Below are 27,893 nucleotides of genomic sequence, written 5' to 3'. Positions count from 1 at the left end.
TACAAGAAAATCAACGTGTGCACGTTCCCCACCCACATGTCTTCCTCTACCTTCCCCCCGTCTCCCTCTCCTCTTCCCCTCGCCCACTTCTCTCCCTCTATACACACACACACACACCACTCACATGCATACATTATATATATAAACACACAATACACATACACGTTCTTTCTCTTTCTATCCAATATTCAGAACACACTTTGGAAAACAAGGTATTTTCAGGTCAGTAGGCTCTCATAGGCGTTCCGCCTGCAGCTGAATAGTAAGAGTTCACCCCCAAACTCAGGTTCCCCTGAAAATTCACTCCATACAAGCAAAATAGGATAAACGAGGGAATAAAGAGTATTTTTAAAGATCCCTATTAAGAAATTAAGAGATCGAGATTTGTAGATACTAACTAGCATATATAAAATAGATAAACAACAAGTTCATACTGTATGGCACAGGGAACTATATTCAATATCTTGTAGCAACTTACGGTGAAAAAGAACATGAAAATGAATATATGTATGTTCCTATATGACAGAAGCACTGTGCTGTACACCAGAAGTTGACACAACATTGTAAACTGACTAGAATATATATAAAAATTAAAACAAAAAGAAATGGAGAGGAAATAAGACAAAGGATCACAAAAAGCAGAGCAGAGGTGGAAGTGGGGGAAGACCAGGTTAAACATGCTGGAATGTTAAGACTGGGTTCTCCCACTAGTGATTAAGAACCTCAGCGGACACTTGCAGGCCTGCTCATGCAAGAAAATGCCACCACTTGGTCCTACTGGTGTCTGGGAGTACTTCCCACTGGTGTTCAACATTCAGAACAGCCTGTGTGCCTCCCTCCCTCCCCAGTGTAAAGAGGGTGTAACACTAGCTCCAAATGTCCTCTTCTATCTGACTCTCACTGGTTTTCTGTTTTTGCACAAGATTTCATGCTCCCTCAATTTTAGATAATCCATAAGAATAATTTATATTAATGTATAATGATGAATTTGTCTCGAACTGGTTATCATTGGTTTATCTGCCTACAAGAAAAAGTGACAGATTATTCCTGATTTCCAGTATTTCATTAGATAACAGGGCATTCCATGCAAGGAAGCTTGGTGAGGAGAACAGGCACAATCATGATTAGGGGGGATGGCTGTTAGCCTAGATGTTCATTTACGGCCAATGAAGTGGCCTCTCTAATCCGTAAACAAAAGAATTCATGCCAAGCACCTAGCACAGTGCCTGGGATATAGACTATTATGGCTCTTTTCCACTGTTCAAAGCAACTCTCTCCTGTAATCTGTATTCCCATAATGCTCTGATGTATCTCTGTTAGATCTTCTTTCTGTGATCGTCTGCTTATGTTGCTACGTCACCAGCTAGGTGGCCAACTCCCTGGGAGTGAAGAAAAGGAAACCATCACTGCATCCTCAGGGCCTCCGGTGGAGAAAGGACCATGGACACTGCCTCATGGACGTCTGACAGCCAGCTGAAGGAACGAGGGCAGAGCTCAGTTTTATAACAGTTCACTACCAGCTAAGTAGGATGATGAGAAGAAAACTCAACCACTTCTCTGGGAAGCTGGATGTCCATCCTCCCTCCACCAATGATTTCCTGCACTGTCTCAGGCAACCCACATGGAATCGGACAGTGAGACTTAGCTACAAGGTTCCGAGGGTTGCTCTGAGGATCACATTAGGTAAATGTGAAGATGAAGGCCAAGGCGACCTTCACAGAGTCACCTCCCCTCCCACACATTCAGTTTTCTTCACTGAACAAGGGAGATGGTACCAGCTCCAGCATCAGATGAGTCAGAGAAATCCCTAGACCAACTATGCTACGGAAGTTCTCAGATGAAACAAAACAAAAAGTCACATCAAATGAAACATACATTTGCTGGAAGCAAGAATTTTTTTTTTTTCTGTTCACTCAGCTTTCACTAAGTCCTTTGTCCAAATTATTTCATCTGTTCAAAAATTACCTCCCCATGAGATCTGAGGGCCAATCATTGAAGGCCCCTGAAGGTCACCAGACCCCTTATTGCTTCTCCCCAACTGGGATGCACCACCATTGTCTCGGCACCAGCTGAGGTGTCCTGGCTACAACAGGAAGCCCCAGCCAGTGCCAACCTGATTCTCCCATGCCAACAGTTCAACACTAGCTCCATTCTATCTCCTAAATTGTACCAAGTTGTACATTATCTAATTTCATACTTGAAGAGAAAAAAAAGCCTTCTGGTGTAGATATAAATACCCCTATCTCACAGAATATGGATGGTAGGGACCATCATCAATGCTACATACGTGTTAATCAAGGGAGTGAGGGAAGAAATGCAGGGCTAAGTCGAGGCTCAGAGAAGACACCCACGTAGCCCAAACTCACACTAATAAGAATAAAACTAACGCAAACCACTTTCACCCAAGCACAAAAGGCCTCTGTGCTGGCCTGAATTATAACGGTCATTCTTGGCATTGATTTTAAAATGAGGCTTCCTCCACGAAGTATTCTGAAGCAGCTGCTTCTCTTCAACTGGTTCCCGAGCTGCCAACCCTGGCCCAGTTTCCCAGAGGCTCCTCCTTCGTCTGATGATGCGAGAGGCATCCTGAGCTTCTGGGGCAGCCGCTCTGCACAGCTCTGCTCTATTATGTCATCTGTCTTTTCTCCTGACAACTCTCACCTGAGTTCATTGATTTTTAGCTTCCACTTCAATGACCTCCTATTATTTAAACTACAGAAAGTGGAAGGGTTACCATTAAAGTCCACCATATGCTCCCTCACAGCCAGGCTCTGGTCCCTTCCATCCTCAGTCCACGTGGAGGGAGGAAGTGAACTGTACCAGAAACGAGGGGAGGAGGACCCACTGAAAGCACCCATGACTCAGTTCTGTCCCTGCTGCTCAAAGCTGTCTTCCCCGCCCTTGACTTGCTTTCCTGATGTTGAGAAGGCCAGGGCTGATGATTTCAAAGTCCCCTTCAGCTCTACAATTCTATGAAAATGAGTGTTAAATATATGCTTTAGGTTGATCCAAACAATCATAGTAACCTTTGAAACTCCTACATAATAAATTCTACTTTAACTGAACTCTGATGTCAGTACCGATGTTGGTGTTCAGACTGTTGATTTAATCACCCTAAAATGTGCTCCCTAACCATCCCATGCACTCAGTATACCCTGAATTTGTCCTCTCCTCCATTTTCTAAGCTCTAGATACTTTAAGGGTCCCAGAATTTCCATTATGGGATTTGAGTGAGCTCATCCCAGATTAAGAGGCACCAAGAAATTCAACCCTTTGACATTTAGAGCTGAAGACCTGAAGGGAAATGCACTACGTTCAGGTCAGCACAGGGGTATACATCAGATATCAGCGACATAAACTCTGTATCTGTTCACCAGTTCATTCTGAACACTGTTTCAACATACCATCAAATCTGGTCTGGGGCCTTGGGTTCTGTAATAATTAAATCATTCTCCCACTCTGAAAGCTGGCTCATCTATTTCAAAATCAATCAAGGACAAACAAATCACAGCCCAAAGATGGAGTAAGAAATGGCAAAGCCCACCTTTTCATGCATCAGTAGCTTTAATATTGAAAACAGAATGATTTTCAAAAAAACCCCACACATTTAAAAAGTATCCTTGATTTGTAAAAATCCTGCTGAGGACAGACATATTTCTTTAGGTTTACAAATAAAATTCCCAGGGGGAATCGCTCTGTGTCAGAGTTCACCCTAATGGAAATGTCTTCAAAATATCAAAAGGACTTAAAGAGCTAAAGTGACTTCCTCAATAATTAAAAAAAAATTTAACCTTGGTGCTGAGGAGTGTTTAAATATCTGTGAAATTCTGCTCAAACATCCTCTTTCCAGTTATCTTGTTACCATCCTTTACTGACCTTATTGTCTGTTTCCAAATGCAATGATTAGGAAGCACTTGGGTTTTCTCAGAAAAACATCCCAGCGCTTAAAAAAAAAGTAAGAAGCGCTAAGGAAAGGATATATTCTTAAAACATCCCAGGTTATGCATCAATATAACGTAGAGGAAAATTCTTAGTGTTCTTCCAGAACAGGTCTTTGATGGCCCTGGCCCACCTGCTCTACTGATCTTCAATGAGATCAGAAAATGGCAGCCCTCGTACTCAAAAACAGGAGCTCTGTCTTGCTCCACTCTGTCACTCCCACAGCGCAGCACCAGGCACAGTGTAACACCCAGGAAGTATCTGCTGCACAAGTAGAACCTTAGCATTCAAGCATAAAGGCAGGAAAAAGAACCTTCGGCACTTCAGATCAGAACTTAATTAAAACAATCAGAAAATCCAAGGAATGAGAACCGTTTCCTGATTTACAAAAGCACTGAGTAAATGTTCTCACGACGGTTGTCCAAGTACCAAGAATTTGTATAATCCTCTCACCTCGTGCCTTACAATAGAGTTGTGTATATAAGAGACACTTCCCAAAAGGATGCAAGCATTTTGTTTATTCAGGAATATACACTCCATCATTTACAGACTCAAACAAAACTCATTAAATTTAGGTGCCATGCTAAAATCACAGCTGTGCATCCTTATCTTCCTTTTGTCAAAATCTGAGCCTATGAATTTTGATAGATGTTTCATTTTTCTCTTAAAAATTAAGTTTTCAATCACTTTTAAGTCATCATAAAATGTTCATTTTAAAAATTACAGAATGCATGAAAATGAGAGTGGTATACAAAAGGTATATTTAAGATAAGAAGTGTTACTTGAAAATATGAAGCATCAAATAAATGTAAACTGATAACGCAGTAGATTCTCTCGTTTGTTTTTTTTAATAAAATGTAATAAAATATATTACACTGCTATAATATTAAAGAAGTTTTCCACACGAAGATATAGAAAGGTTTTGTTTTGCAGTGTGTGTGTGTGTTTTCTAAATGCAGCCATGGTTTCAAAGCAACCTTGGTTCTATTGATCAATAACAGCACACAACTCAAAGGCATCCCGAGGGTAAAGGAGCCAAAGGAACCTTTTAAACTGTCACAGATAGCTTGTTACAAAGACAGGGAAAGGTAGCAAGAACAGACACACATACACGTACACTAGGTTATGAGCAAGACTCAGTATTTTATAGATCAAGAGGATAAGTAACATTGCTCTAGAGCTCCTATTCTCAGCATCAGTGGGACACCAAGTAAGGCTACAACTCTCCACCACAAAGATGTCAGATCTTCATTCATGGCCTTCCAATTGGCTCCTCTTTGAACATATGCCCTTTTGAGTGAAATTAATCAATCTCTTTATCACTCCCACTGCATATGGAGTCATAATCATTACCCAACTGCTGAGAAAGAAATGAAACCACTAATCGCACAGGGAGCAGAGCTAAGTCTTCAGATTGGGAACGTTTTTAATAAGTTCTAATTTGAAAAGTGATCTTTCATGACTAGCCCTACAAGACATGCTCTGTGCAGGAGGCTACATTACCAAAGCAGCCAGCCAAGTATCCACCAGCATATCATCAACATATTAACAATTATGGAACTTATACTTTACTTAAATTATTCAACGATTGAAACAACATACAATACTTAACATGCAATATTCTGGGTAGGAATACTGGAGTTCTTCTGATTCTCTGTACTTACCGTAAGTGCTGGTAGGTATCAAACACATGAATATCTAGTTATTCATAACCCTCAAATTTCCCCACCAGCAATTTTAGAAACCTTACTGACAACTGTAACATAAACTCAATGAAATACAATGAACGAGATTCTCACCTACTTCTTATTTTTTGGCTTTTTAAAACCTCCCACCATTTCAGGATACTAAATACAGCTGTGATTCACTGGAAACCGCACGCATGTTCTGGTACGAAACCAATTTATGTTAACTGAAATACACTGTCCAATTGATTTACCTTATAAAGCTGGACATGCGTTCTCAGAAGAAAAATTACAGTGTCAGAATACAGTTTTAAAATCACATTTAAGAATGCAATAATCACCTTTGCACTGTATAGTTGAAATGATAAATAGTAGTTACTTCAAGCAAATAATGATACACAATGGAGAATAATATTAAAACAAAAACAGGACACTTAACTCACGAGAGGCTAAGAATTACAGAGCACCAGGCATAGACTGCAGGATTGATATTTAAACAGAGTCTTAGGAAACAGAAAAACAAGACTTCTTTCCATTCAAACCAGGTACTTTCAATAACATAAGCTGAAAGATACTGGCCAGGGTCTGCTAAGTCTTTACAGTCTGTTCATTTAATTAAGGGTAATTTTTGTAACATGGTTCATTGATACCTTAAAGGATGTTTTCTCTATTGATTTGTTTGCTGCAAATTAAACAAAAAAAAAAGATTCTTGCTATGATAAGGCTCTAGGAGAGGCCTTCTGACATAAGAGGTAGCAGAGATCATTAAAAGGCTCAGTTCCCCAATATTATATCCAAGTGAGTTTTAACACACAATAAGCTTCTGTTAGGCAGTAAGTACTGCAAATAAATTTAACTCCTATATTTAACATCTAGGAGGTCCAGAAAATGCTCCATAGCTCCCTGGTGTCATTGATTTTAAATGAGAGAGTAGCTTAATCACTGAATAATAAGCTTAATAACCAATCATGGCAACATACAAGATCTATATAAAAAATCATTTGTATATCTTTGTACCACCAGTGAACAATCTTAAAATGAAATTAAGAAAACAACTTCATTCAAAATGAATAAAATGTTTATGAATAAGTTTAACAATAGAAGCACAAGGTTTAGCCGCTGAAAATTACAATATATCACTAGAAGAAATAAAAGAAAGGGAGAGTCTCCATGTTCATGAACTAAAGACTCAATACCGTTAAGATGGCAAGTATTTCTAAACTGAATTTTAGATTTGACATAATATGTACTAAAAGTTTAGCAGGCTTTTGTGGAGAAATTGACAAACTGACCCTAAAATGGAAATGGAAATGCAAAAGACTCAGAATAGCAATTGCGAATTTTAAATAGAACAAAGTTGGAGAACTTCCCAATTACAAAATGAACTATAAAGTTATCAAGACAAGTTACAGTTACCTAGACAGTGTAGTACTGGCGTAAGGATAGACATACAGATCAATGGAACAGAGCTCAAAGTTCAGAAATAAACCCTTATATTTATGGTCAATTGATTTTCACAAAGATGCCAAGGCAATTCAATAAGGAAAGTACAGTCTTCTCAATAAATGATACCGGTACAACTGGATATCCACATGCAAAAATATGAACTTAGATACCATACAAAAAAGTGATTCAAAACGTTTCATAGACCTAAATGTAAGAGTTAAAACTACAAACATTTCAGGACAAGATACAGAAGACAATCATTAATAACTTGAATAATGCAAAGATTTCTTAGCTATGAGACCAAAAGTATGATCTAGAAATGAAAACAAATAGATAAACTGGCCTTCAAAATTCAAAACTTTTGCACTTCAAAGACACCATTAAAAACTGAAAAGGCAAGCCAAAGACTGGAAGAAAATATTTGCAAACCTCATATCCAACAAAGGGCTTGTATCCAGAACATAAAAAGAACTCTTGAAGCTCAACAGCAAGAAGATAACCAATGCAATTAAACAATGCAAAAAGGGGGGCTTAGGTATATAGCTCAGTGGTAGAGCATTTGCTTAGCGTGCGCGAGGTGCAGGGTTCAATCCCCAGTACTTCCACTAAAACAAAAAAAAGTGCCTACAAAATGCAAGAAGTGTTGGAATAGACATTTTACCAAAGAAAGTATACAAATAGCTAATAAATACATGAAAAGACAACATCATTAGTCGTCAATGAAGTGCAAATCAAAACCACAGTGAGATACTACTTCATACCCACTAAAATGAATTTAATAATAAAATAGACAATAACAAATGTTAGCAAGAATATGGAAAAACAGAAACCCTCATATATTACTGGTGGGAATGTAAAAGCTATGACCACTATGAAAAATAGTCTGCAATTTCTCAAGAAATTAGGCATCCATTCGCTATACAACCCAGCAATTTCCACTCCCAAGAAAAATGAAGATGTATGCCCACCAAGACTTGCACACATATTTCACAGCAGCATTACTCACAGTAGCCAAAACAGTAGAAACAACCCAAATGTCCAATAATTTGTGAATGGATTAAAAAATGCTGTATCAATACAACAGGCTACTGCACTGTTCAGCAACACAAAGGAAGGAAACATTTATATATGATATAATATGAATGTGGTTCAAAAATGTTATGCTAAGTGAAAGAAGCCAGTCACAAAAGACCACTTTCTACACGATTCCACTTATATGAAATATCTGGAAAAGGCAAATTTATACAGACAGAAACTAGACTATATGAAATATCTGGAAAAGGCAAATTTATACAGACAGAAACTAGTTGCCTAGAGCTGGGGATGGGAACAAGGATTAACTGTTCACTGTGCTGATAGCTGCACAACTTGGTAAATGTATTAAAAATAACTAAAATATACATTTTAAATGGGAAAAATTTTGGTATGTAAATTATACTTCAATAAAGCTTTTAAAATAATCACTTTTTCATGCTAATAATTACTAGTACTATAACAGCAGAGAATGCTGTAAAGAGAAGCTTGCACTTGGTATAAAACATTTGTTTATCAAATCATCAACCAGCAAAATCATAACCAATTAACATGAAATCTGAGGAAAGATAAAGTGGTCATTTTTTTGCCTCATGAGCCTCTCTACTGAGAATGACAACACTATAAGGAGTTCTAAGTTCAACGTTTCAAATGAGGAAAACCAAAGACCTTTGCATAATAAAAATTCAACTGTAATTTCAAAGAGCACTGAGCTAGCCTTGGTTTCATCACTTAACACCTAGGCTACTCAAACTCAGTTTCTTTCTTACGTTTCCCACAACATCTCAGGCTGTTGTCAGGACCATATAAGATAAATTAAGAAGGTATTATAATAATTTTGTAAGGTGGCACTTACATCCTTGATTTTTTTTCTCATTTCAAGTCTGAAGATGGAGGAAGTCAATCGTGTGGACCCATCTAAGTTCAAACCCAGGTTTGGTCAAACAGTCAAACAAGCTTATACATCCTCAGCTTTCAAGAAAGCTTTGAGACTGCATTCTGCCTGGTCATTGTTTGGGATAGAATCTCACAGCTCTGGCTTTGAAAACAATACAATAGAGTTTTATGAATGGACATGTCAGGGAACAATATTTATTGGGGCACCAATATTTGAAACAGCTAAGATGCACAAGTAATGCCAATAGAAATAAGCAATAAGATGGAAATTTTAAAATTACTTATTTTGGAAGAGAAACTTTAAAGTGCAGGAAGAGAATATCAAATGACCTCTTGAGAGAAAGGATATTCAATACACTTGCATGTCTGTATATCCCAACTAAATTGGGTTCTACATGTCGGACAGTGGGAGGGACAGGGACTAATCTCTTACAGTAGCACCCACTAAACATGATAAAAAGAAGGCAGTAAGTGAGTACTTAATATGATCTTGATGACATAAAATTAACTCTAAGTACAGAAAATGTATATTGGATATGTACTACAGGATATGAACTATGCTTTACACAGATTTTCTCATTTAGTCCCATTTGATAAGAAAGCAAAGGCATAAGGTTGGTCACACACAGCTTGGCTGAGCACCCAGACAGTTAGACTTTGGTGTCTGTGCTCTGAACCTCTCCATCATCCCGCCGAGTGTGAGTGTCAGCATCTCCATTGTTTGCAGGTTCTCTACAAATACAGCTAAGTAGTTAAACCTCAAAGTGGTTTTCTAGAAAAGATTTTAAAAGGAAGCCATTCCTTTTCAACATAGTGAGTATACTTAGCAACAAAAATCTTTGAGCAGCTGCATTCAATTAAAAAAATTATTAACCCTGAGGGAAAATCCACATGAAAATACCCATATGTCATTCTTACCCGTTCTTAAAGTTACTTTTGACGTGAAGCGTATCCGTGAATGAAACCCACCGCTGGGTGATAAAACTACTTATTTCGACAACAACTTATTATTTTCCTTGTTTGGGGGGAAAATGTTTAATGAAAGGAGATAATAATATCACAGATTCCTTACATGAACCACAGTTTCGTTACCATAGTAATTCCAAAGAAGAAAAGGAACAAAAGGATAAGATGGTTAGTTCATATTCATACATTTGCTATGAAAATAAGCTTTAACAGTACATAGTGTTAACGAGAGTAGTAAATATAAGTGGTGTTAAAGGTGCATTTTTCGAATTATTTCTCTGATTGAGTCTCAGATATCATATGAGGCACTAATGTCTGTAGCGCAGATGTCATCTGTGGCTGGGAAGTTTGGGGAACTTTGCTGATGTATCAGAATAACTGCATGAATTGAGTAAATCCATAATCAATCCATAAGAAGGTAGGCAGCTTTTTTTGCTTTTATTTGGTTCCAATCAAGACTATTATTCATGGCAAATAAAGTCATGGCCGTGAAGATGTTTATAAAATCAGCTTTTAAGACTGCTTTATGAATTTGTCATACTGTCTCTTAGTCTTTAATTCATACTTCAGTCCCACTTTGATAGGTCTGACTTGTTTTCATCTTGGACTTCTAGACTTCTCTGCATGGAATCCTCTAATTTCTGAGTTAAGAATAATTCAAACTTATGTTAAATATCAAAATTCTACCATGAAAGAAAAAGTTGAAGGAAGATCATTTCCAGGTGGCCATAAAGGAATTTCTCCATTGGTCATCTGACCACCAGGCAGAAACCACTCTCCTATCAAACCCTCAATCCAACAGCTCAGCCTGACACCGATCATACAGAGCCAATGAACATTCACATTAAATTAAAACAAATCTCAACCTGGGAAAAGTTCGGTGGGCCAATTAATCTTATTATAGATAGATTTTGGAGTACTTGCTCAAAGAGAATAACTGAGTTAGTCATCACAAAAATTAATATTTCAACAAAACTTTTCCATTCCACAATAAATAGCCTAAAATAGACACGACAGAAAAATAAGTTAGAAGACTTCCCATTAACGTGGGGGACGTGTATATATTTTCACTCCTTCCTAATACCCCTTTGAAATGACAGTATAGGCATCAAAACACATAACTCAGTAAGGGCCAAAAATACACAGTGTGGAGAACACGCAGCAATGAATTTTGGAACACAGAGCACAGAGGGGCAGTAAGCAACCTGAAAATGAAAAGGAAGCTGAAGATTCTGCCTACAGAAGAACACGGTAAGAATGACAGAAAAAGCTGATTTACACTTGCAGAACTCTGGCAAAGTTTGGGATCTAGAGACCCCAGAAAAAAGTAGTAAGGCTGGTGGCTTGACATGGGGGATAATTAAAAGTCCATAAAGGGAATTAATTAGCCCCTAAGCTCCCTTCCTCTGTCTTTTCCCCAATATCTGCAGGAAAACAGACAACAAAAATCAACTCTCAAGAGGACATTTTTGAGGAGAGCACACAAAGCAAAAGACGATGAGGCATCATACGCAAAAGAGAAGTGACTGAAATGCTGAGGACTAAATGTAGAGCCAGTCTGCCCAGACCTCTGCCCTTGTTCTTTGATTGACAGTCCAGTGTAGGCAGGGTTCATTTCAGGAGACACTATGATGGTAAATTTCATGTGTCAATTTGCATGGACCACAGAATGCCCAGGTATTTGGCTAAACGTGATTTCTGGGTGTATCTGTGAAGATGCTTCCAGATGAGATTAGCATTTGAATCAGTAGACTGAGTAAAGCAGATGGCCCTCCCCAATGCGGCTGGGCATCATCCAATCCGTTGGAGAACAAACAGGACAAAAAGGCAGAGGAAGGAAGGACTCACTATTTGCGTGTTTGAACTGAAACACCGCTCTTCTCCTTCACTTGTACTGGGACTTGCATTATCAGCTCCTCTGGTTTTCAGGCCTTTGGGCTTGGACTGAACTACATCAATGGCTTTCCTGGGCCTTCAGATTTCTTAGCCTCCATAACTACATGAGCCAACTTCTTATAATAATTCTCTCTCTCTTGTCTCTCTTTCCCTCTGCCTTTCTTTCTCTCTCTCTCCCTCTCTCTCTTTCTCTCTCTCTCCCTCTCTCTCTTTCTCTCTCTCTCCCTCTCTCTCTCGAAATCCCTGACTAATCCAGACACTGGATGCCCCTGTAAAGAAGACTGTTACTCATGACTGAATCCACTTCCCCTTCTTACAAGGCTGTCCGACTACAAACTACATTTCTCATCTTCCCTTGTGGCCAGCAGTGACCTTGTAACTACATTCTCACCAATGGAATGTGACCAGAAATGAGGAATCGTGGCAAATTTAAAACATATATCTGTAAATTCTTTGCCACTCCTCCAATCAAAGGATGAAATCTAGCTCCCGCCTTAGAAACTCCCTTGCAACCAACAGAATGTGGCCCAAGTGGCCATGCCCGGCTCCCAGGCTAGGTTAGAAAAAGGCAAGCAACTCCTGCCTGCTGCTCTTCGGAAGTTTGTTCTGAGAGTCTTCAGCTATCATATTAAGAATTCTCACTACCCTGAGGCCTCCATACAAAGGGAGCATGTGGACAGGATCACAGAGAGAGAGAGGGAGAGAGAGAGAGAGAGACAGACAGACAGACAGACAGACAGACAGACAGAGACAGACAGAGACAGACAGAGAGAAAGAGATACTTGAAGAGTCCCAGCTGTTCCAACCTCATCTGTTTGAGTCTTCCCAGCGCAGGTACTTCCAGATGAGGCAGCCTCTGCCTTCATTGGCCCACAATGCCATAAAAGACCCCAAGGGAGATCACCTAGCAGGGCCCAGCCGCCTCCACATGTGAGAGCCAAACTGAAGCCCATTGGTAACTGAAGCCACTTTTGTAGTGGGCTCCTACACAGCTCTCTTTCACAGAGTACTGGAACATGTATGGAACTTCTTTTTTTGGTGGGGGGTGGGGGCGGGGTTCCTTTTTTTTTTGGTGTGGAGAGGTAATTAGGTTCATTTATTTCTAGAGGAGGTACTGGGGATTGAATCCAGGACCTCATGTGTGCTAAGCATGCACTCTACCACTGAGCTATACCCTCCCCTCTGTATGGAACTTCTATGTTACTTGTTGAAATATATTTTTTTAGACTTCAGTTCTGTGCTCTTTTCATCACTAGAACATGGAAATGCCATGAGGCCTTCCCATGAGAGACAGGAGCTGCTATTATTTTTAAGCCATGTACTTGGGAACATCTTCATCACAGCAACTTACCTTCACCTTAAGTAACACACAACAATAGGCCCTGGATAAAAGACCGTCTGGTACTGATGGATACAGATTTTTGAGAAACCCATCCTCCAAGAAAAAAAGCCAGCTCACTACTCAGAAGAGTCTGACAGTGAAACCGAAATAGCTGAGTCAGGTACACAGAATGTCAATCAGCTTTTAATGCCTCACCTTCAATGACGGGAAACACTAAAAAGAGAGACAATAGCCAACAGACATTAAAAGAAAGCTCCTCATATCAGAGGCCATGATCAGACAAATAGATGAATGAAAAAGAGATTTAGAGGAAGCATAAGTGGTAGAGAATGAAAAGAAAAAGTTAAATTATAATTAATATCTTCTAAATGAAAAGATATTGCATCTGTGAAACAAGATATAATTTCAAAAATCACATTGAAGTAAGAGATCTTAGAAATTTAAAATGCGGTAACTGAAATAAAAAATATTCAAAGGGAGGGCTGAAAGATGAAATAGAATAAATATTTTAGAAATTAGAATAAAAATACAAAGGAAAAAAAATAAATACCTAAAACTTGAAGACCTGTTAGAGAGGTGAAGTATCTGTCTAAGGAGCTGCAGAAGGAACAGAGACAACAGAGGTGGGAAATCATATAAAAAATAAATCTCAGAACTGCAGAGCATGAGCATGTTGGTGAAATATTCTCCTAATGACCAACAAAATTAAGAAGAAACGATTCACCCCAAAGTATATAATCATGAAATTTCAGAACTTCATGGATAAAAAGAAGATTCCAGAAAGAGGAAAAGATGCAAACAGGTAACATACAAAGAGATGAGATCAGAATGACATAAAACTTCTTAGCAACAACACTGGAGGCTCAAATACAGTAGAGCAAAGCCTTGAAAATTCTGAAAGAAAAGTGTTTTTAACCTTGAACTCCACACATACAAGCTATCAGTCAAGTATATGACAAGAGACGCTTTCAGACATGAAAAATGACTTCTAATGTACCCTATTTTAGCAGTTCTAGAAAATAAAGCTTCAAAGGCAAGGTAGAGAAATACAAAAAACAAAACAAAACAAACAGGAATAAGGTGTTCAAGATGACAAAATAAAGGGAGGTTCCAAAGATGAAAATGGTTCAGGAGTCCACATTGAATCAGGGGGACAGAGAGCAAGGGAAAGAATTCCCAAAGAGAGAATTTAATAGGGCATTTGGGACTGTGCTTAAATGTTTCAAAAAAATGAGTAATGGGCATATGACATATCAACTGGAGCATTGTGGGGGAAGCTGAAGGAGACTCAAGTGTGGGATTAAGACACACACACTGCTATACATAAAACAGTTAACAAGGACCTACTTTATAGCACAGAGAACTATATTCAGTACCTTGTAATACCTTTTGTGGTTTAGAATCTGAAAAAGAACACGTGCATAAAACTGAAACTCTTCGCTGTACACGTGAACTAACACAGTGTTGTAAATCAACTTAAGTTTGACTATAATTAAAAAAAAAGGTGAAGCAAAAAAATGAGAGAATTTTTGTTATCTCTGGGTAAAACAAAAAGCTGAAGAGAAAAGAGGTAGAAGTGTAGTATCCTGCTTGGCTCAGCAGAGGACAGTATGTAGAAATATGTAATTCCTGTACATTGATTTAAATATTTTCATATAACTACTTTGAAAGGAGGCAGTTAAGGAGGGAGAGGGGTAGGAAGATGAGAGCTAAATCTTCAACTAACATAACAGAAAATCAACAGGAAATATCCAATATTTATAAATCAAAAAATAGAATTAATGAGTATATCACTTAGAAATATGGAGGTATATACATCAGGATAAGTAGAAAAAAAGAGTTGAAACTGGCTTCCTCCAAGGAAATGAACTGGAAGACAACATGAAACTGTAATATCTCATCACAAGAATCAAAGTAATACTTAAATTTCTTACTAGGTGCAACTATTCCTTTTTATTAAAAAATGTATACAACATATGTTCTGGAGATGATCAGAAATGGTACTAGAACCAAGAACAAGAAAGTATGGATCATTCGTTTTCATATTTACAGATTTATAAGTTTGACTTTGGTTTTCATTCATTTTATATCCTCTCCTCAAGATATAGTTCAAGTTCTAGAATAACAGCAACTAAATGCTCTATTCCTTCAGTCTCACCGTTTCTCAACACTCTGAAATACACACACTCACACCCCTCCAAGAGACAGTGTTCGTCATTCTACAAGTACTTAGATGTAGATGTGCTGGGGATATTTTATACAACAGTTATTTACATTCGAGGTACTTGGAAAACATCAGTGCATAAAATCAACAAAATCTCTCTCCTCAGGGAGCCTCCATTACAGTACTATTTAGGAAAAAAATCAGAGTAATTTATTTTAAATTATTTAGGTAATATAGGCTTTTTCTGACTTACTGGAAGGATTATAAAATTAGTAGTTTAGTCTCCAAGGAAAGAGGACTAGTTTTTAGCCGTGAATCCCATGCCATATATGTCTATACTTTTTGATATTACAGAAATAACATCACTGAGAGTTTATTACAGACATGGCTGTAAGATAAATTAATATCCACAGATGTAATTTAAATGATTTCAATTTAATCAAATCCCTAGAAGAAATATTTCATGAACTTCTAGGACATAGTCAAAAAAATAGCTCTCTCCTAAGAACATTTTACTGTTGCTAAAATTCCTGAACTCGAAATACATATATATATATCTATGTACATAAAAATATATAATTTTTCCTTAAAGTATTTTCAACACTGAGAACATTACTATTTAAGCTATAATTAAATATTAACCTAAGTAAGATCCCTTTTTTTAACATAGTCATTTTCATAATCTCTTTTTTTCTTCCAAAATGATTAATTTTTACTTATCTACTTAGTTCTTTGAACACAGGTCATTATTCTCACCCTTTTTATTCACTGGGAAGGAGCTACTGAAATTAAAACTTTCCAAGAGTCTGTCATACAGAAGGTTTTAGAGCTAAAAAGTCAGCAAAATTACTTACGACCATTTACTAATACAGTACATACAACCGTCAAGCCGACCTCCCCTCTTCTGTGTGTCTAAAGAAAAAAAATATGAAAAAACTGTACAACATAAAAGCAAGAATAAATATTTCAAGCATCAAATTATTATATAGTAATGATAAAAATAACAGCTAACATTTAATGAATAGCTACTATGTACCAGGCATTTCAATATATTTGTTGTACTTAACTTTCAGAATAGTCCTCTGAAGTATTTACTTTCCTCATTTACTTAATTTTCAAAACAGCCCTCTGAAATACTTTCTTCGTTTCAGAAAGATGGATAAGGCTCAGAGACATTAAGTAACTTTCTCTTCTCTAGAAACATAGGACTTGAAGGTGGGTCTGCCTATGTATAAAAAGCCCCAGCTCTTTCTAATATGCTGAGTGATCTCTTACGATGACTTAAGGTGTTCAAACAAACTCTCACCAACAGACAAGTATGGATTTTCTTTCTCTGAGACCTTACTATTCATAGCAAAACTTGTTTTCCAGTCTTTTTATAAACATTTGCAAATGTAATTTGGAGTGATGAAAATGTTCTGAAACTAGATAGTGGTGATGTTTCCATCACACTGTGAATGTACTAAATGCCACTGAATTGTAACTCTCAAACGCTTAAAATAGTAAAGTTTATGCTATGTGTATTTTACCACAATAACTTTTTTAAATGTCATTTGGCCCAAAGGAAGTACATTAGAAACTTATCCTTTACACATACGGATTATAAATTTCAAGGTTGCTTCTTCATTTCTAAGGTTATCCAGTTAAATTCTACCTCGTTGCTAGTGACTTACAAATTTATATCTCTAGCAGAGACCTGACTCCTGAATTCAGATCACCCATCCAACTTCCCGGTCAACATCTCCATGTGAATTTCTAACAAGTTCAAATATCGAACATGTCCAATACCACATTCTTCATGTTCCCCCCATACCAGCTCCTGACCATTCAGCCCAGTTTAAATGATGGCAACGCCGCTCTCCCAGCTGCTGGGGGTAAAGCCTCAGTATCACCACTACATCTCTTTCCCTCCCCACTCTCATTAGTAAGTTAGGATGGTTCTACCTTAAATCAAGGTTTCTCAATCTAGCCGCTTTTGACGTTCCAGAGCCAGATAATTCTTTGCTGTGGGGGACTGTCCTGTGCATTTTACGACATTTAGCAGCATTCCTGGCTTCTACTCCCAGATGTCTGTAGCACACCCCAGTTGTGACAACCAATTGTGATATTCCCAAAAGTCCCCTGCTGGGCAAAATCACCCTCAGTTGAAAACCATGGCCTGAAATATATCCAGCATTCAACCCCTTCTCAGCAGCTTCACTGACGTGACCTTAGTTCAAGCTATTATCATCACTCCTCTTTATTTCTGTAGTCACCTCCTAACTCGTCTCCTTGCTTCCACTTCCTCAACTGACCACCCACGATGATGCTATTAAAATCTTATTTAAAAGAAAAAGATCAAAATCAAGCATAATATGAAAGAAAATCATCAAACCACGAAAGGAAAAACAAAAGGAAGAAGGAACAAAGAAGAAATACAAAATCAACTGGAAAACAAAGCAATAAACACATACCTATCAATAATTACTGTAAATGTCAATGGGCTAAACGCTCCAATCAAAACACAGAGAGGCAGAATGGATAATCAAACAAGAGTCTACAATGTGCTGCCTACAAGAGACCCACTGCAGGGGGAAGAGCACACACAGATGAAAAGTGAGAGGATAGAAAAAGTATTTTGTGCAAATGGAAATGACAAGATAGCGAGGGTAGCAACACTCGCAGAAAAAAATAGATTTTAAAACAAAGGCCATAAAAAAAGATAAAGAAGATGGAGATTCCTTAAAAAACTAAAAATAGACTTACCATGTGATCCAGCAATCCCACTCCAGGACATAGATCTGGGAGAAACTCTGATTCAAAAAGACACATGCACCCCAGTGTCCATAGCAGCACTATTTACAATAGCCAAGACATGGAAGTAACCTAAATGTCCATCGACAGATAAATGGATAAAGAAGTTGTGGTACATTTATACGATGGAATATTACTCAGCCATAAAAAAGGAATGCAATAATGCCATTTGCAGCAACAGGGATGGACCTGGAGATTGTTACACTAAGTGAAGTCAGAAAGAGAAAGAAAAATATCATATACTATCACTTATACGTGGAATCTTTAAAAAATGAGACAAATGAACTTATTTACAAAACAGAAAGACTCACAGACATAGAAAAGAAACTTATGGTTATCAGTGGGGAAGGAGGGGTGGAGGGATAAATTGGGAGTTCTGGATCTGCAGATGCTAACTACTATATATAAAATAGATAAAAAGGTCCTACTGTAGGGCACAGGAACTATATTCGATACTTTGTAATGACCTATAATGAAAAAGAATATAGGAAGGGACAGACTAGGATTTCAAAATTTGTAGATACTGACAGGCATATGCAGAATAGAGAAACACGATTATACTGTATAGCACAGAGAAATATATACAAGATCTTGTGGTAGCTCACAGTGAAAAAAAAATGTGACAATGAATATAAGTATGCTCATGTATAACTGAAAAATTATGCTCTACACTGAAATTTGACACAACATTGTAAACTGACTATAACTCAATAAAAAATGTAAAAAAAAAGAATATGAAAAGGAATATATATATGTACAACTGAATCACTATGCTATACACCAGAAATTAACACAATATTGTAAATCAGCTATACTTCAATCAATCACTCAGTCAATATAAGATCATGTCATCACTCTGTAAAAACTCCCCAGTGTCTTTTTATCTTACCCAGAGTAAAAGCCAAACTTGTATTTTGACCTTGAGGACACTGCTGCTTTGGGCCCCATCACCCCTCTGACCTGACCTCCCATCACTGTCCCCCATGTCTGCTCAGCTCCAGCCTGCTGGCCTCTTCTCTGGTCCTCAAACAGGCCACACCCATGCCTGCCTCAGGGCCTTTTTCCCTGGGCCTTCTCTCTGTCTGGAATATTCTTCACCCCAATATCCCCATGACTGTCTCCCTCCCTTCCTTCCAGTCTTTACTTCCTCGGTTAGGTATCACATAGCCCACCTACTTAAAATATCAGTCTCTCACCCATCACTGCACACCCCTCTTCCTTGCCTTATGTTTCCTTCTAAGCACTTAGCACCATCTAACATGCTCTCTAACTTCCTGATCATGTTTATTAGCTTGTTCATGAGGCTCGAGGATTTGTCTGTTTTATTCTCAACTTATCTCACACATTTGTCACGTGCTGGCACACAGTAAGGTCTCAACAAGGATCAGCGGAATGAACGAAACCTCTTAGAACCATTACTGAGAAAGTTTTTAAGAGACCACTAGTTACTGTGGCTTCAGAGACCATGATCTGTTCATCTCTACAAAGTAAGCAACCATGCATAGCTATGTGTTTATTTAAAACCACAAGCAGCATCACTCCTCATCTCAAACACTTGCTGACATGATCCTTCTTTCTTGGCAGAGATGACAGATTGCCTGATACTAAATACAGATCAGAGGAACTCATCACAATGATGATGGGCGTTCAACAGCCTTGCCGGATCAATGACCCCACAGCCGAAGGCTCACCAGACTCTCCCTCATTACAGAAATCCTTAGCAACATAATATATCACTCACTTATTATTCATCAATCCATTGTTTTCCCAAAGCCAGGACTCACTTAGAAAAGCCTCTAACTTGGATGAGGTTGACTAACATCTAACCTATGGACTCAGGGGAAAAACAATAGATGCCGGGAAAGAGCTTAAGTGACTGGCAGCTACCATCTAAATCCAGAGAATGGCTTCTAAGTTTCTAAAATAAGGTGTATTTATCTGGATCTCCATGGAAATCTGTTCAAATTCCAGATTACACTGGACGTGAGTTGTTGGATTTGATAATATACAAAAAATGCATTTAATTTCAACTGCAATGGAGTTTTTATTTTAAATTCAAATGAAATACATTAACCATGCATAAGTAGGTACAGACTCTAAGGTGCTGAGCTTGTCTTTGAAGGTGATGACCCAGGATTGCTCTAGGGCAGAAGACTCTTCAAACTGATTTATGGCTTACCTTTAAAATAATGCTGCATTCATGTCAGTTTTATTTTTAATAGCAAAAAACTAAAAGCCACTGAAATGCCAAGCGATACCAGAAGAAAAAACAGACAAATAGGTACTGATTAAATAAACTATTAAAAGTTCAAGAGAAAACTCTGCAACCACTAAAAGATAAAACTGACCCATGAGCTCTAACATGAAACGTTCATCACGACATCATTATATGATAAAAGCAGCCGGAGAGTAGGATTCCGCAGAATATGATTCTGACTGTACGAAGCAGTGTTCGTGCGTATGTACACACAGGGATGTACACATTAGATATTTTCACATCCACATTCTCCACCGTTTCACACTCTGCTTCCAGCCCCGGAGGCAGGTCGTATGGAGACATCAATGGGTTCCCTTGCCTTGTGGCTTCGGGTTGGATCCCGCCATTGAGATCCCTGGCAGGAGATGTGTGGGCAAGGACCATTCGTTACCCTGAGCCCCTTCTCACCTTTTCAATGCACTTTGCTTATATCCCTCTAAAGGCCACAGCATCTGCCGCGCATCCTCCCCATGAAAGTTTTCTCTCCAGATTCCAGAAACCACTCCCTTTCTTTGCCTGCAGACTGAGAAGCTGTAAATAAAGACACCAGCCCAGGGGCACTCCATCACAATTCCTCATAGCTGTTCTCATAGCTTGCTCGTATTTTCCTACTTTTGTAAATAGTCCTTTTATTAAACTCTTCTCAATTACCTACTTTGCATTGACCATTTCTTTTTTGGCAGAACTGTAACTAATAATGATAACAAAACTTTTGTGTGTCTGTATTCTGTGTGATTTATATACTAACATATTTGTATTTATATACGCAAAGGAAGATACACATGGTCTAGATGATGACTTTTAATTTTGTATCTTTTAAATTTTTTCTACCTTTAAAATGTCTGGTCACATACAAGTAATAAAGGTGCAATTTAGAAATGAAACCAAATGCGAAAAATATATGTTATCACCTTTTAGCTGGCACATTCATGAGGGAAAGAAAAGTAATGAATACCAGGGAAAATGAGAGTGATGACATGATATTCATTCTGATCTGTGCAAAGTGTCGGATGGGAAGGCGTCTCACTTCTGAAACTGAAGTGTGACAGTTATCAAAGTGTTCATCCACTGTAAAGTGGGCTGCACCATCTTGTTCCACTGACCTACTTTCAGAAAAGCAGGGCTATTTTTAAAATTTGCTTCTAAATAAGCCCATTTCCTTAACACATCCCATTCATGTTTCATATCTGCTACTTTCCATTTTAATTGCACTTTTTTGGGAATGTTACACAGGAGTACAATCATATAAATGTGCTTATTTAGATATGATAAAACATTTAGTCTTTCCTGATTAAAATAAAATAGCCCAATTCACATAAATGCAATATTGACTTTTCGAACTATTTTCAATGCTTCCTAAAACTACTGTGAGGTAAAAAATGAAAATCACTAATGTCGTATTAAGAGCCCACAATTAAATGAATTTACAGAGGCTTTAATGCAATTAAATTTCCTCCAGACTGTATCTCTAATGGTCCTGGGGTTTTACTTAACATACTTGGAAGCATAATTCACTTTCGTTTTTGGAAGATCATTTAAATATTACAAATATCACCTTTACACATATTTCCATGGTGACATAATATGTTTGCAGTCTATTTAATTTACAGATGATGAGACTAAAATGAAAACTCTTCGAGGACCATAGATCTTCCAGAACATCATATTTTCCAATTCTAAGATATTAAGTGCATAAGTTATCTGTATTTGCAAGAACGGACTCTTGAAACGGTAATACATATTTTAAATACTCTGTGAAACTTTTAAGAAAACTAAAAGCTAGAGCAGAGAAAACCATCAGTATCTAAAGAGCCAAGAAGTTTGGGGTTCATCACTGAAGTTAATAAAGCATTAGCCTTTAAAATTAAATTTAATACATCTTTTCCATAGCCACACTAAGGAAATATTAGAAAAGAATGTAAGTTATATGGAAGCCTCAAACCTCAACTCAGCTCATTCATACAGTTATATACACGGCAGTTAAGGATCTTAAAACACATGAGGGCAACTGTATAGTCACAACTTACAGACAAAGATCTTGGGATAATTTTTCATGTTCCCACACTTAGATATACAGGATCTATGTGAGAAAATATTCAATTAATATATAGCTAACTAGTTTGTACCCCCAAAGACAAAGACATAGATTACTGGTCCAAAGCCTTTTTAGCAGAGGACATCAGCTGAATTCAGATTCATTCTCGCAACCAATGTGCCCCACAGCGGTGATACATCTGACAAAGGCGGAGCAGATGTAACTATGGAACTCATAACTTCAACTGACAACAACATGAAAATTCAGTAGGATAACCAGCATCACGGATGGAGATGACAATTATGCAGGCAGAAGCAGCAAACGTAAGCTTTATTATAAAGAAGAAGAATCTACCTTTTTTTTCCCTCTCTAGATATTTTCCACTACTCCACAAATCGGAACAAGGATGGAAAGAATAGACTTCTCATTAATGAAAATGGGACAAAGGAACAGCCAGGACATTCCTACCTGGTTTCCAGATGAACTGATTATCCTGCTTGCCTTCCAAATGAGCTGCGTGGGACAGCAAGAGAGACAGTAATACAAACAGCTTCCTCGTGCCCCTCCATACCCAGCGAGCGAGGGCCAGACTGCCCTGGGGAACCATTCTTCAGAGTCTCAGCCTCCTCACTTGCCTATTCCTAGAAGGAAAAAAAGAACATCAGATAAGCTTCTTCTGCAAAGAAATTACAAAACCTCACTTGGACTTCTTTAGCATGACGACGTCACCAATTTCCCATGGCCATAAACAGAATACACACGAAATTAACATTTTAAGGTCAGACATGAATTAGCCCATGTGTTCAATCCTTGCCCATGGAAGGGACTGTCCTGCCCCCCAATCAGCTGACTTTTGTTTTTAAGAGCAGGGGGAGCAGATCCCTGATATAGTCCCTCTTTCTCCTCAGCCAGACTCCTTCAGGAGCCCACGATTTGGGGAGAAAGATCTGCATACACAGCAACATTCAAAAGAGGGCAATGAACACTTTAACAGTAGTATTAAGAAAGGGGGCGGTGGGGGGTATAGCTCAGTGGCAGAGTGCATGCTTAGCACGCACGAGCTGCCGGGTTCAATCTCCAGGACCTCCACTAAAATAAACAAACAAACAAACAAACATCAAAAATTTTAAATACTCCTAGATAAATTTTTTAAAAAGGAAGAAAGTAAGAGGAAGAGACGGAAGAGAAAGCAATTTGTTCTTCTCACCTGAGGAAAACAAGAAGGAAATCAAACACAAGGTAATATCTGAGAAGAGCCGGGGAAAAGGGCTTCAAGGTGCCAGGAAGGGCATGTCAGGATGAGAGAACCCGGTGCTGAAAAGCATCTTGTGTCTGGGGCCTGGGAGTGGGGCCAGCGGCTGCAGCGAAGGACACAGAAAGGAAGAAGGAATGGACAGAGATGGGATTTAGAACGCAGATTGGGGAGCAAATGATAAAGAGTCCTGAATGGCACTTGAGGGACTTTGACTTCATTCTGCAAATAATAGCACTAAGGATCACAGGAGAGCCAGTGACTTTTAAGTAGCTGACATCCGTGTGCATGAGGGATTATCAAGACATTGAGGCCAGTTAGGAAACAAAGATTCCAGGTGAGTATTGATGAAGTAAAGGATCAGAAGAAACCTGAATGGCAGTGCAGAGGCTGGGTTTCAAGGACTTGGGTAACAGTTGGATGGGATCCATGAGATAGAGAAGACAGAAAAGACAGAGAGGTGACTGAACTGATGGGGCCATTCTCCCGAAAAGGAGAAACGTGAAGAGGGGCAGTTTTGAAAAGGAAGACAAAGAGTATTTCCTTTCAAGAACATTAAGCCTGTTGTGCCTACAGGATATCCAAGCAGTTTCCCAAAAGGTATTAAGAAAATCTACCTGGATTTAAGGAGATATGACAAAACTTGCCATAATATATGTGTTAGAAAAATAAAGTAAGAGGCACAGGTACAGGGAGATAAAAGGACTGAACAGTAAGAATGTCAAGAGTAGAAGGTACTGCCCCTAATATTTGCTAGAAGTGGGGAGCAAATTTGACCATGAACTTCCAAGTGACCAAAAATAAAAGTGGCTACTACAGCCCTCATATACGTAGGAGTAAAGTTTAAATTCTCTTTTTTAAATTGTTTTAGGAAAAGCCATTGCCCTGGTCCCAAGCACTGATGGAATTTACCCCCAAGAGTTCTCATCAACACAGATGCTATGCTGAGCAAGAGCTGAACACATCCGTTCATCAGTAACACAGACACCAGCAATCTGCAGTCAGTGGGGTCCAGGGCTCTCCCAAGTACAAATCAGTGAAAATGATTCTGCAAAGAGTCAAGAGAAGGAGCTGAAGTACACAGCTCTCTGATGGCCTGCCCTGTTCCGAAGACTAAGGGAATAGTTGGGTAAGCAACCGAAAGAACTTTTCTTCAAAATTCTGCCTCTCGTACCAATATGGAGAAGAGTGGAATGTTCCAGCTGAAATGAAATAGAGCTCTCCTGCTTGACTATTTGTCCCCAGGACTGGCCTGTTAAGACTATTCCATGGAACCTTTGGGACATTACTGGACACAACTCAAAAACCTCTGGACTAGATGCAAACTGTACCCCCTTACATGAGACATCTTTATGTATACACACATACACACACACACACACATCCCCTAGACAACGGATATTTCACATTGCTAGTGGCAAATCTACACGCTTAACAAGTAACACACAATGAATGGCGAATGGTTTGGGAACTGTATCATGGTATTTTAAAGTCTGCATACACACACACACAAATAGGTGATTAATTCTTCACGATATAGATTTGCCACAAACACTTTGGTCTGGACATATTTCAGAAGGCACCATTGCCATTAATTCCATCAAGGCAGCTGAAAAAACTCTCCATATTGCCCCCTCATAAAACAACAGAACTTCCTAGTGAATCAGACCCATCAATTTAGTTGAAATATATACCCCTGAGAAAGCAAATGAACTGGCCTTCTAATGATGGGCTTAAGTCATTGTAACATTAGAGAACTTTTGATAAAAATGATGATTTGAGGTTTTAGGGTAGTTGATCCTAAACTACTATTATTACTATTAATAGATCAATTAACCAGCAGGACCAGCTCTCTACTGAGACCACTTCTTTTGTGACAGGCAATCACCAGGGTACAGGAGATGACTCTGTTCACTCGCATTAGTGGAACACACACTTTCAGCCTATCTAAAAGCATATTCATGTCATTACAATGTAAGCCAAAGAGATGGAGGACCAAAAGCATATTTGTTAGACTCTAAATGGCCCCAGGTGGGAAGCTAAACAGAGATTTAAAAGGATTAGGAGGTCCTGTGAGACTACATGGGAGCTGAAATGATTAGCCAATAATTTTATACAAATATTTTGAATTTTGCATCAATCTTTGGATTTTAATTGCAACACCTGAACACAGGTTGCTGTGAGGCCTGGTCTTCTTTTAGGCTTCCTCACTGGTACAGAGCCCTGGACAGGCTCTGCAAAGGGATCCACTGGCTTTAACAGTCCTGTTGTGTTCACCTAAGCTGGGAAAGATCCCTGAGCAGAGTGGCTTGGAGGGCCTACCGGAAACTTGCAGTCACCATTATCTCCTGGTGAGGACAGTAACAGTAGAAACCCAAGACTGATCTTGAACCCCCCAAAAAATCTGAAATACAGATTTTAGAGAATACACCAAAGCATCTCAATTCAGGACTCTCGGGCAATCTTAGTTCTGCAGGGACCCACACATTGTTAGCATCTGGATTACAGTACTATACCTCTTTACTTCTCTTTTTCCAAGAAGCTTAAGGACAGAGGATGGAAAACCAGATTTGATGACCCTTCCACCACCTGCCATACTGCAAGCTTTATATCCACTAGGAAATGGAGCATCTCCGCTGAGCTGAGGGAAAGTAGAGGGTGGAATCTGCACACAGGTTTGTCTTACTCCACTAACCCGTGCTGACTCTCTTTCCTCCAAAGGCCTAAAACTCACTAAATTATTCTCTGGAAGACACTGGAAGTCACTCCTGGAGCCATTCCTTGAAAAGCCACACAAGAGTTCATAATAAACAAAATGAGAGAAAACAAGAAACGATTAGAGCTTCCGCTTCTGTTTGTAAAACACAAATGGGAAAATGCTGTAACTACAGTGAAAAAATACATATTATGCAGGAAGCATGTGTTACTCACGATGGCATGAATAATTTATATCAGGAAGGTCGCTGAGTTTCTAAATCGACTTATTTACTCTATATCTTAGCATCCAAAATGTATTTGCAAGGTTAGCTCTAAACTGATGAATACTAAGAGAAATTTTAAAAAAACACACATAGTTTCTCCTCTAAGCCTCAGTTTTCTAATCATTTAAGGCCATTCAAACGATGAAAAATGTGCCTTATACTTCATACACATTTCATTTTCCCTTAAATGGATTCTTGTTGTTGAAGTCCTTGAATATTTAAAAGGTACAAAACTTAAAAATAAAATAAAAACTGTTCCAATTTGCTTTCAGCCCAAAGGGCCAGCACTGAGTAGGAGAAAAGCAAACTTGACCGTCCATACCCCTGGTGCGCCACCTCATGGCAGCCGTGCAGAGACGACGGCTCAATAAAGATGGCTCAGTAACGGGCTGGAGGGGGCGATGCTCACTGTGAAGACCCACTCAACTGACCACGATGGCCAGTCCAACTAATTGCCTAATGCAGGCGAATGTTAACTAAGCATTGCTGGAGAAGCCCCGGAAGCATTTGTTTTTGCTCAGCAATCCGCCTCATCTCTGACTGCAATATCGCGCGTTGCACTTCATCTCTCGTAATCTGTCAATACAGAAAATGCTGACCCAAGCACTTCACTGAACTCTCATCACAGCCTTATGAAGTACTTACTCTTCTTACACCCCATGTTAGCGATGAGGAAACTGAGGCATGGAGAGTTAAGTGACAAGCCTAAGGTCACAGAAGTCGTAAGTTGTTTGCAGTCAGTCTCAGTGGCCCTCCTCAGAAAGGAGAGACTAGCATCGTGACCCAGTATCAACACAAGTGATTTTTCATACCCCTGGAAATGTGGATCCTTTCTAGCCCTCGGGAGGGTCTCTCGGCAGCCTGTGGAAGGCAGTTTACGTACCATGTCCCTTAATCCTCACGTAATACTATGAGCAATTATTCCTATTTTTCAGATGTAAAAGAGACTGATCATTGAGGACGTGAAATACTTATCCCCAGGTCACCTCAGCTAGAAAACATCAAAGCTGGGTTACAAAACAGGCCTGACACCACAGCCATGATCTGTTCATAGAATCACATGTGAGCCTCAGGGGCCCATCTAGAAAATGATGAGGGCTCTCATTCTGCACCCCGTAGAGCGTAAGGATGGAATCAAAAAACAAAGTTCTCAGATGAGCTCCAGCCAGAGAGTGAGCATTCACTGAAGGATTAGCACTGTTATTACT

At 38.8% G+C, this 27,893-nt stretch overlaps 1 protein-coding gene across 6 annotated transcripts in view; it reads right to left on the bottom strand.

Moving 5' to 3' along the window:
• THSD7B (thrombospondin type 1 domain containing 7B) overlaps nt 1-27,893 on the bottom strand; it is a 760,456-nt gene that overhangs the window by 624,160 nt on the left and 108,403 nt on the right. For all 6 annotated transcript variants that reach the window (XR_012072540.1, XM_072960903.1, XM_015243953.3 and 3 more), the window contains one exon: nt 22,921-23,093. Coding sequence is in view for 5 of the 6 variants with exons in the window: in XM_072960903.1 (XP_072817004.1) it covers nt 22,921-23,059 (139 nt within the window). In the remaining variant the exon portion in view is untranslated. The remainder of the gene's footprint in view (nt 1-22,920; nt 23,094-27,893) is intronic.

Source organism: Vicugna pacos, chromosome 5, assembly GCF_048564905.1.
Source record: "Vicugna pacos chromosome 5, VicPac4, whole genome shotgun sequence".
NCBI lineage: Eukaryota > Metazoa > Chordata > Mammalia > Artiodactyla > Camelidae > Vicugna > Vicugna pacos.
Note: the sequence above shows the minus strand (reverse complement) of the source record. Positions and strands in the feature narration are given on the sequence as shown.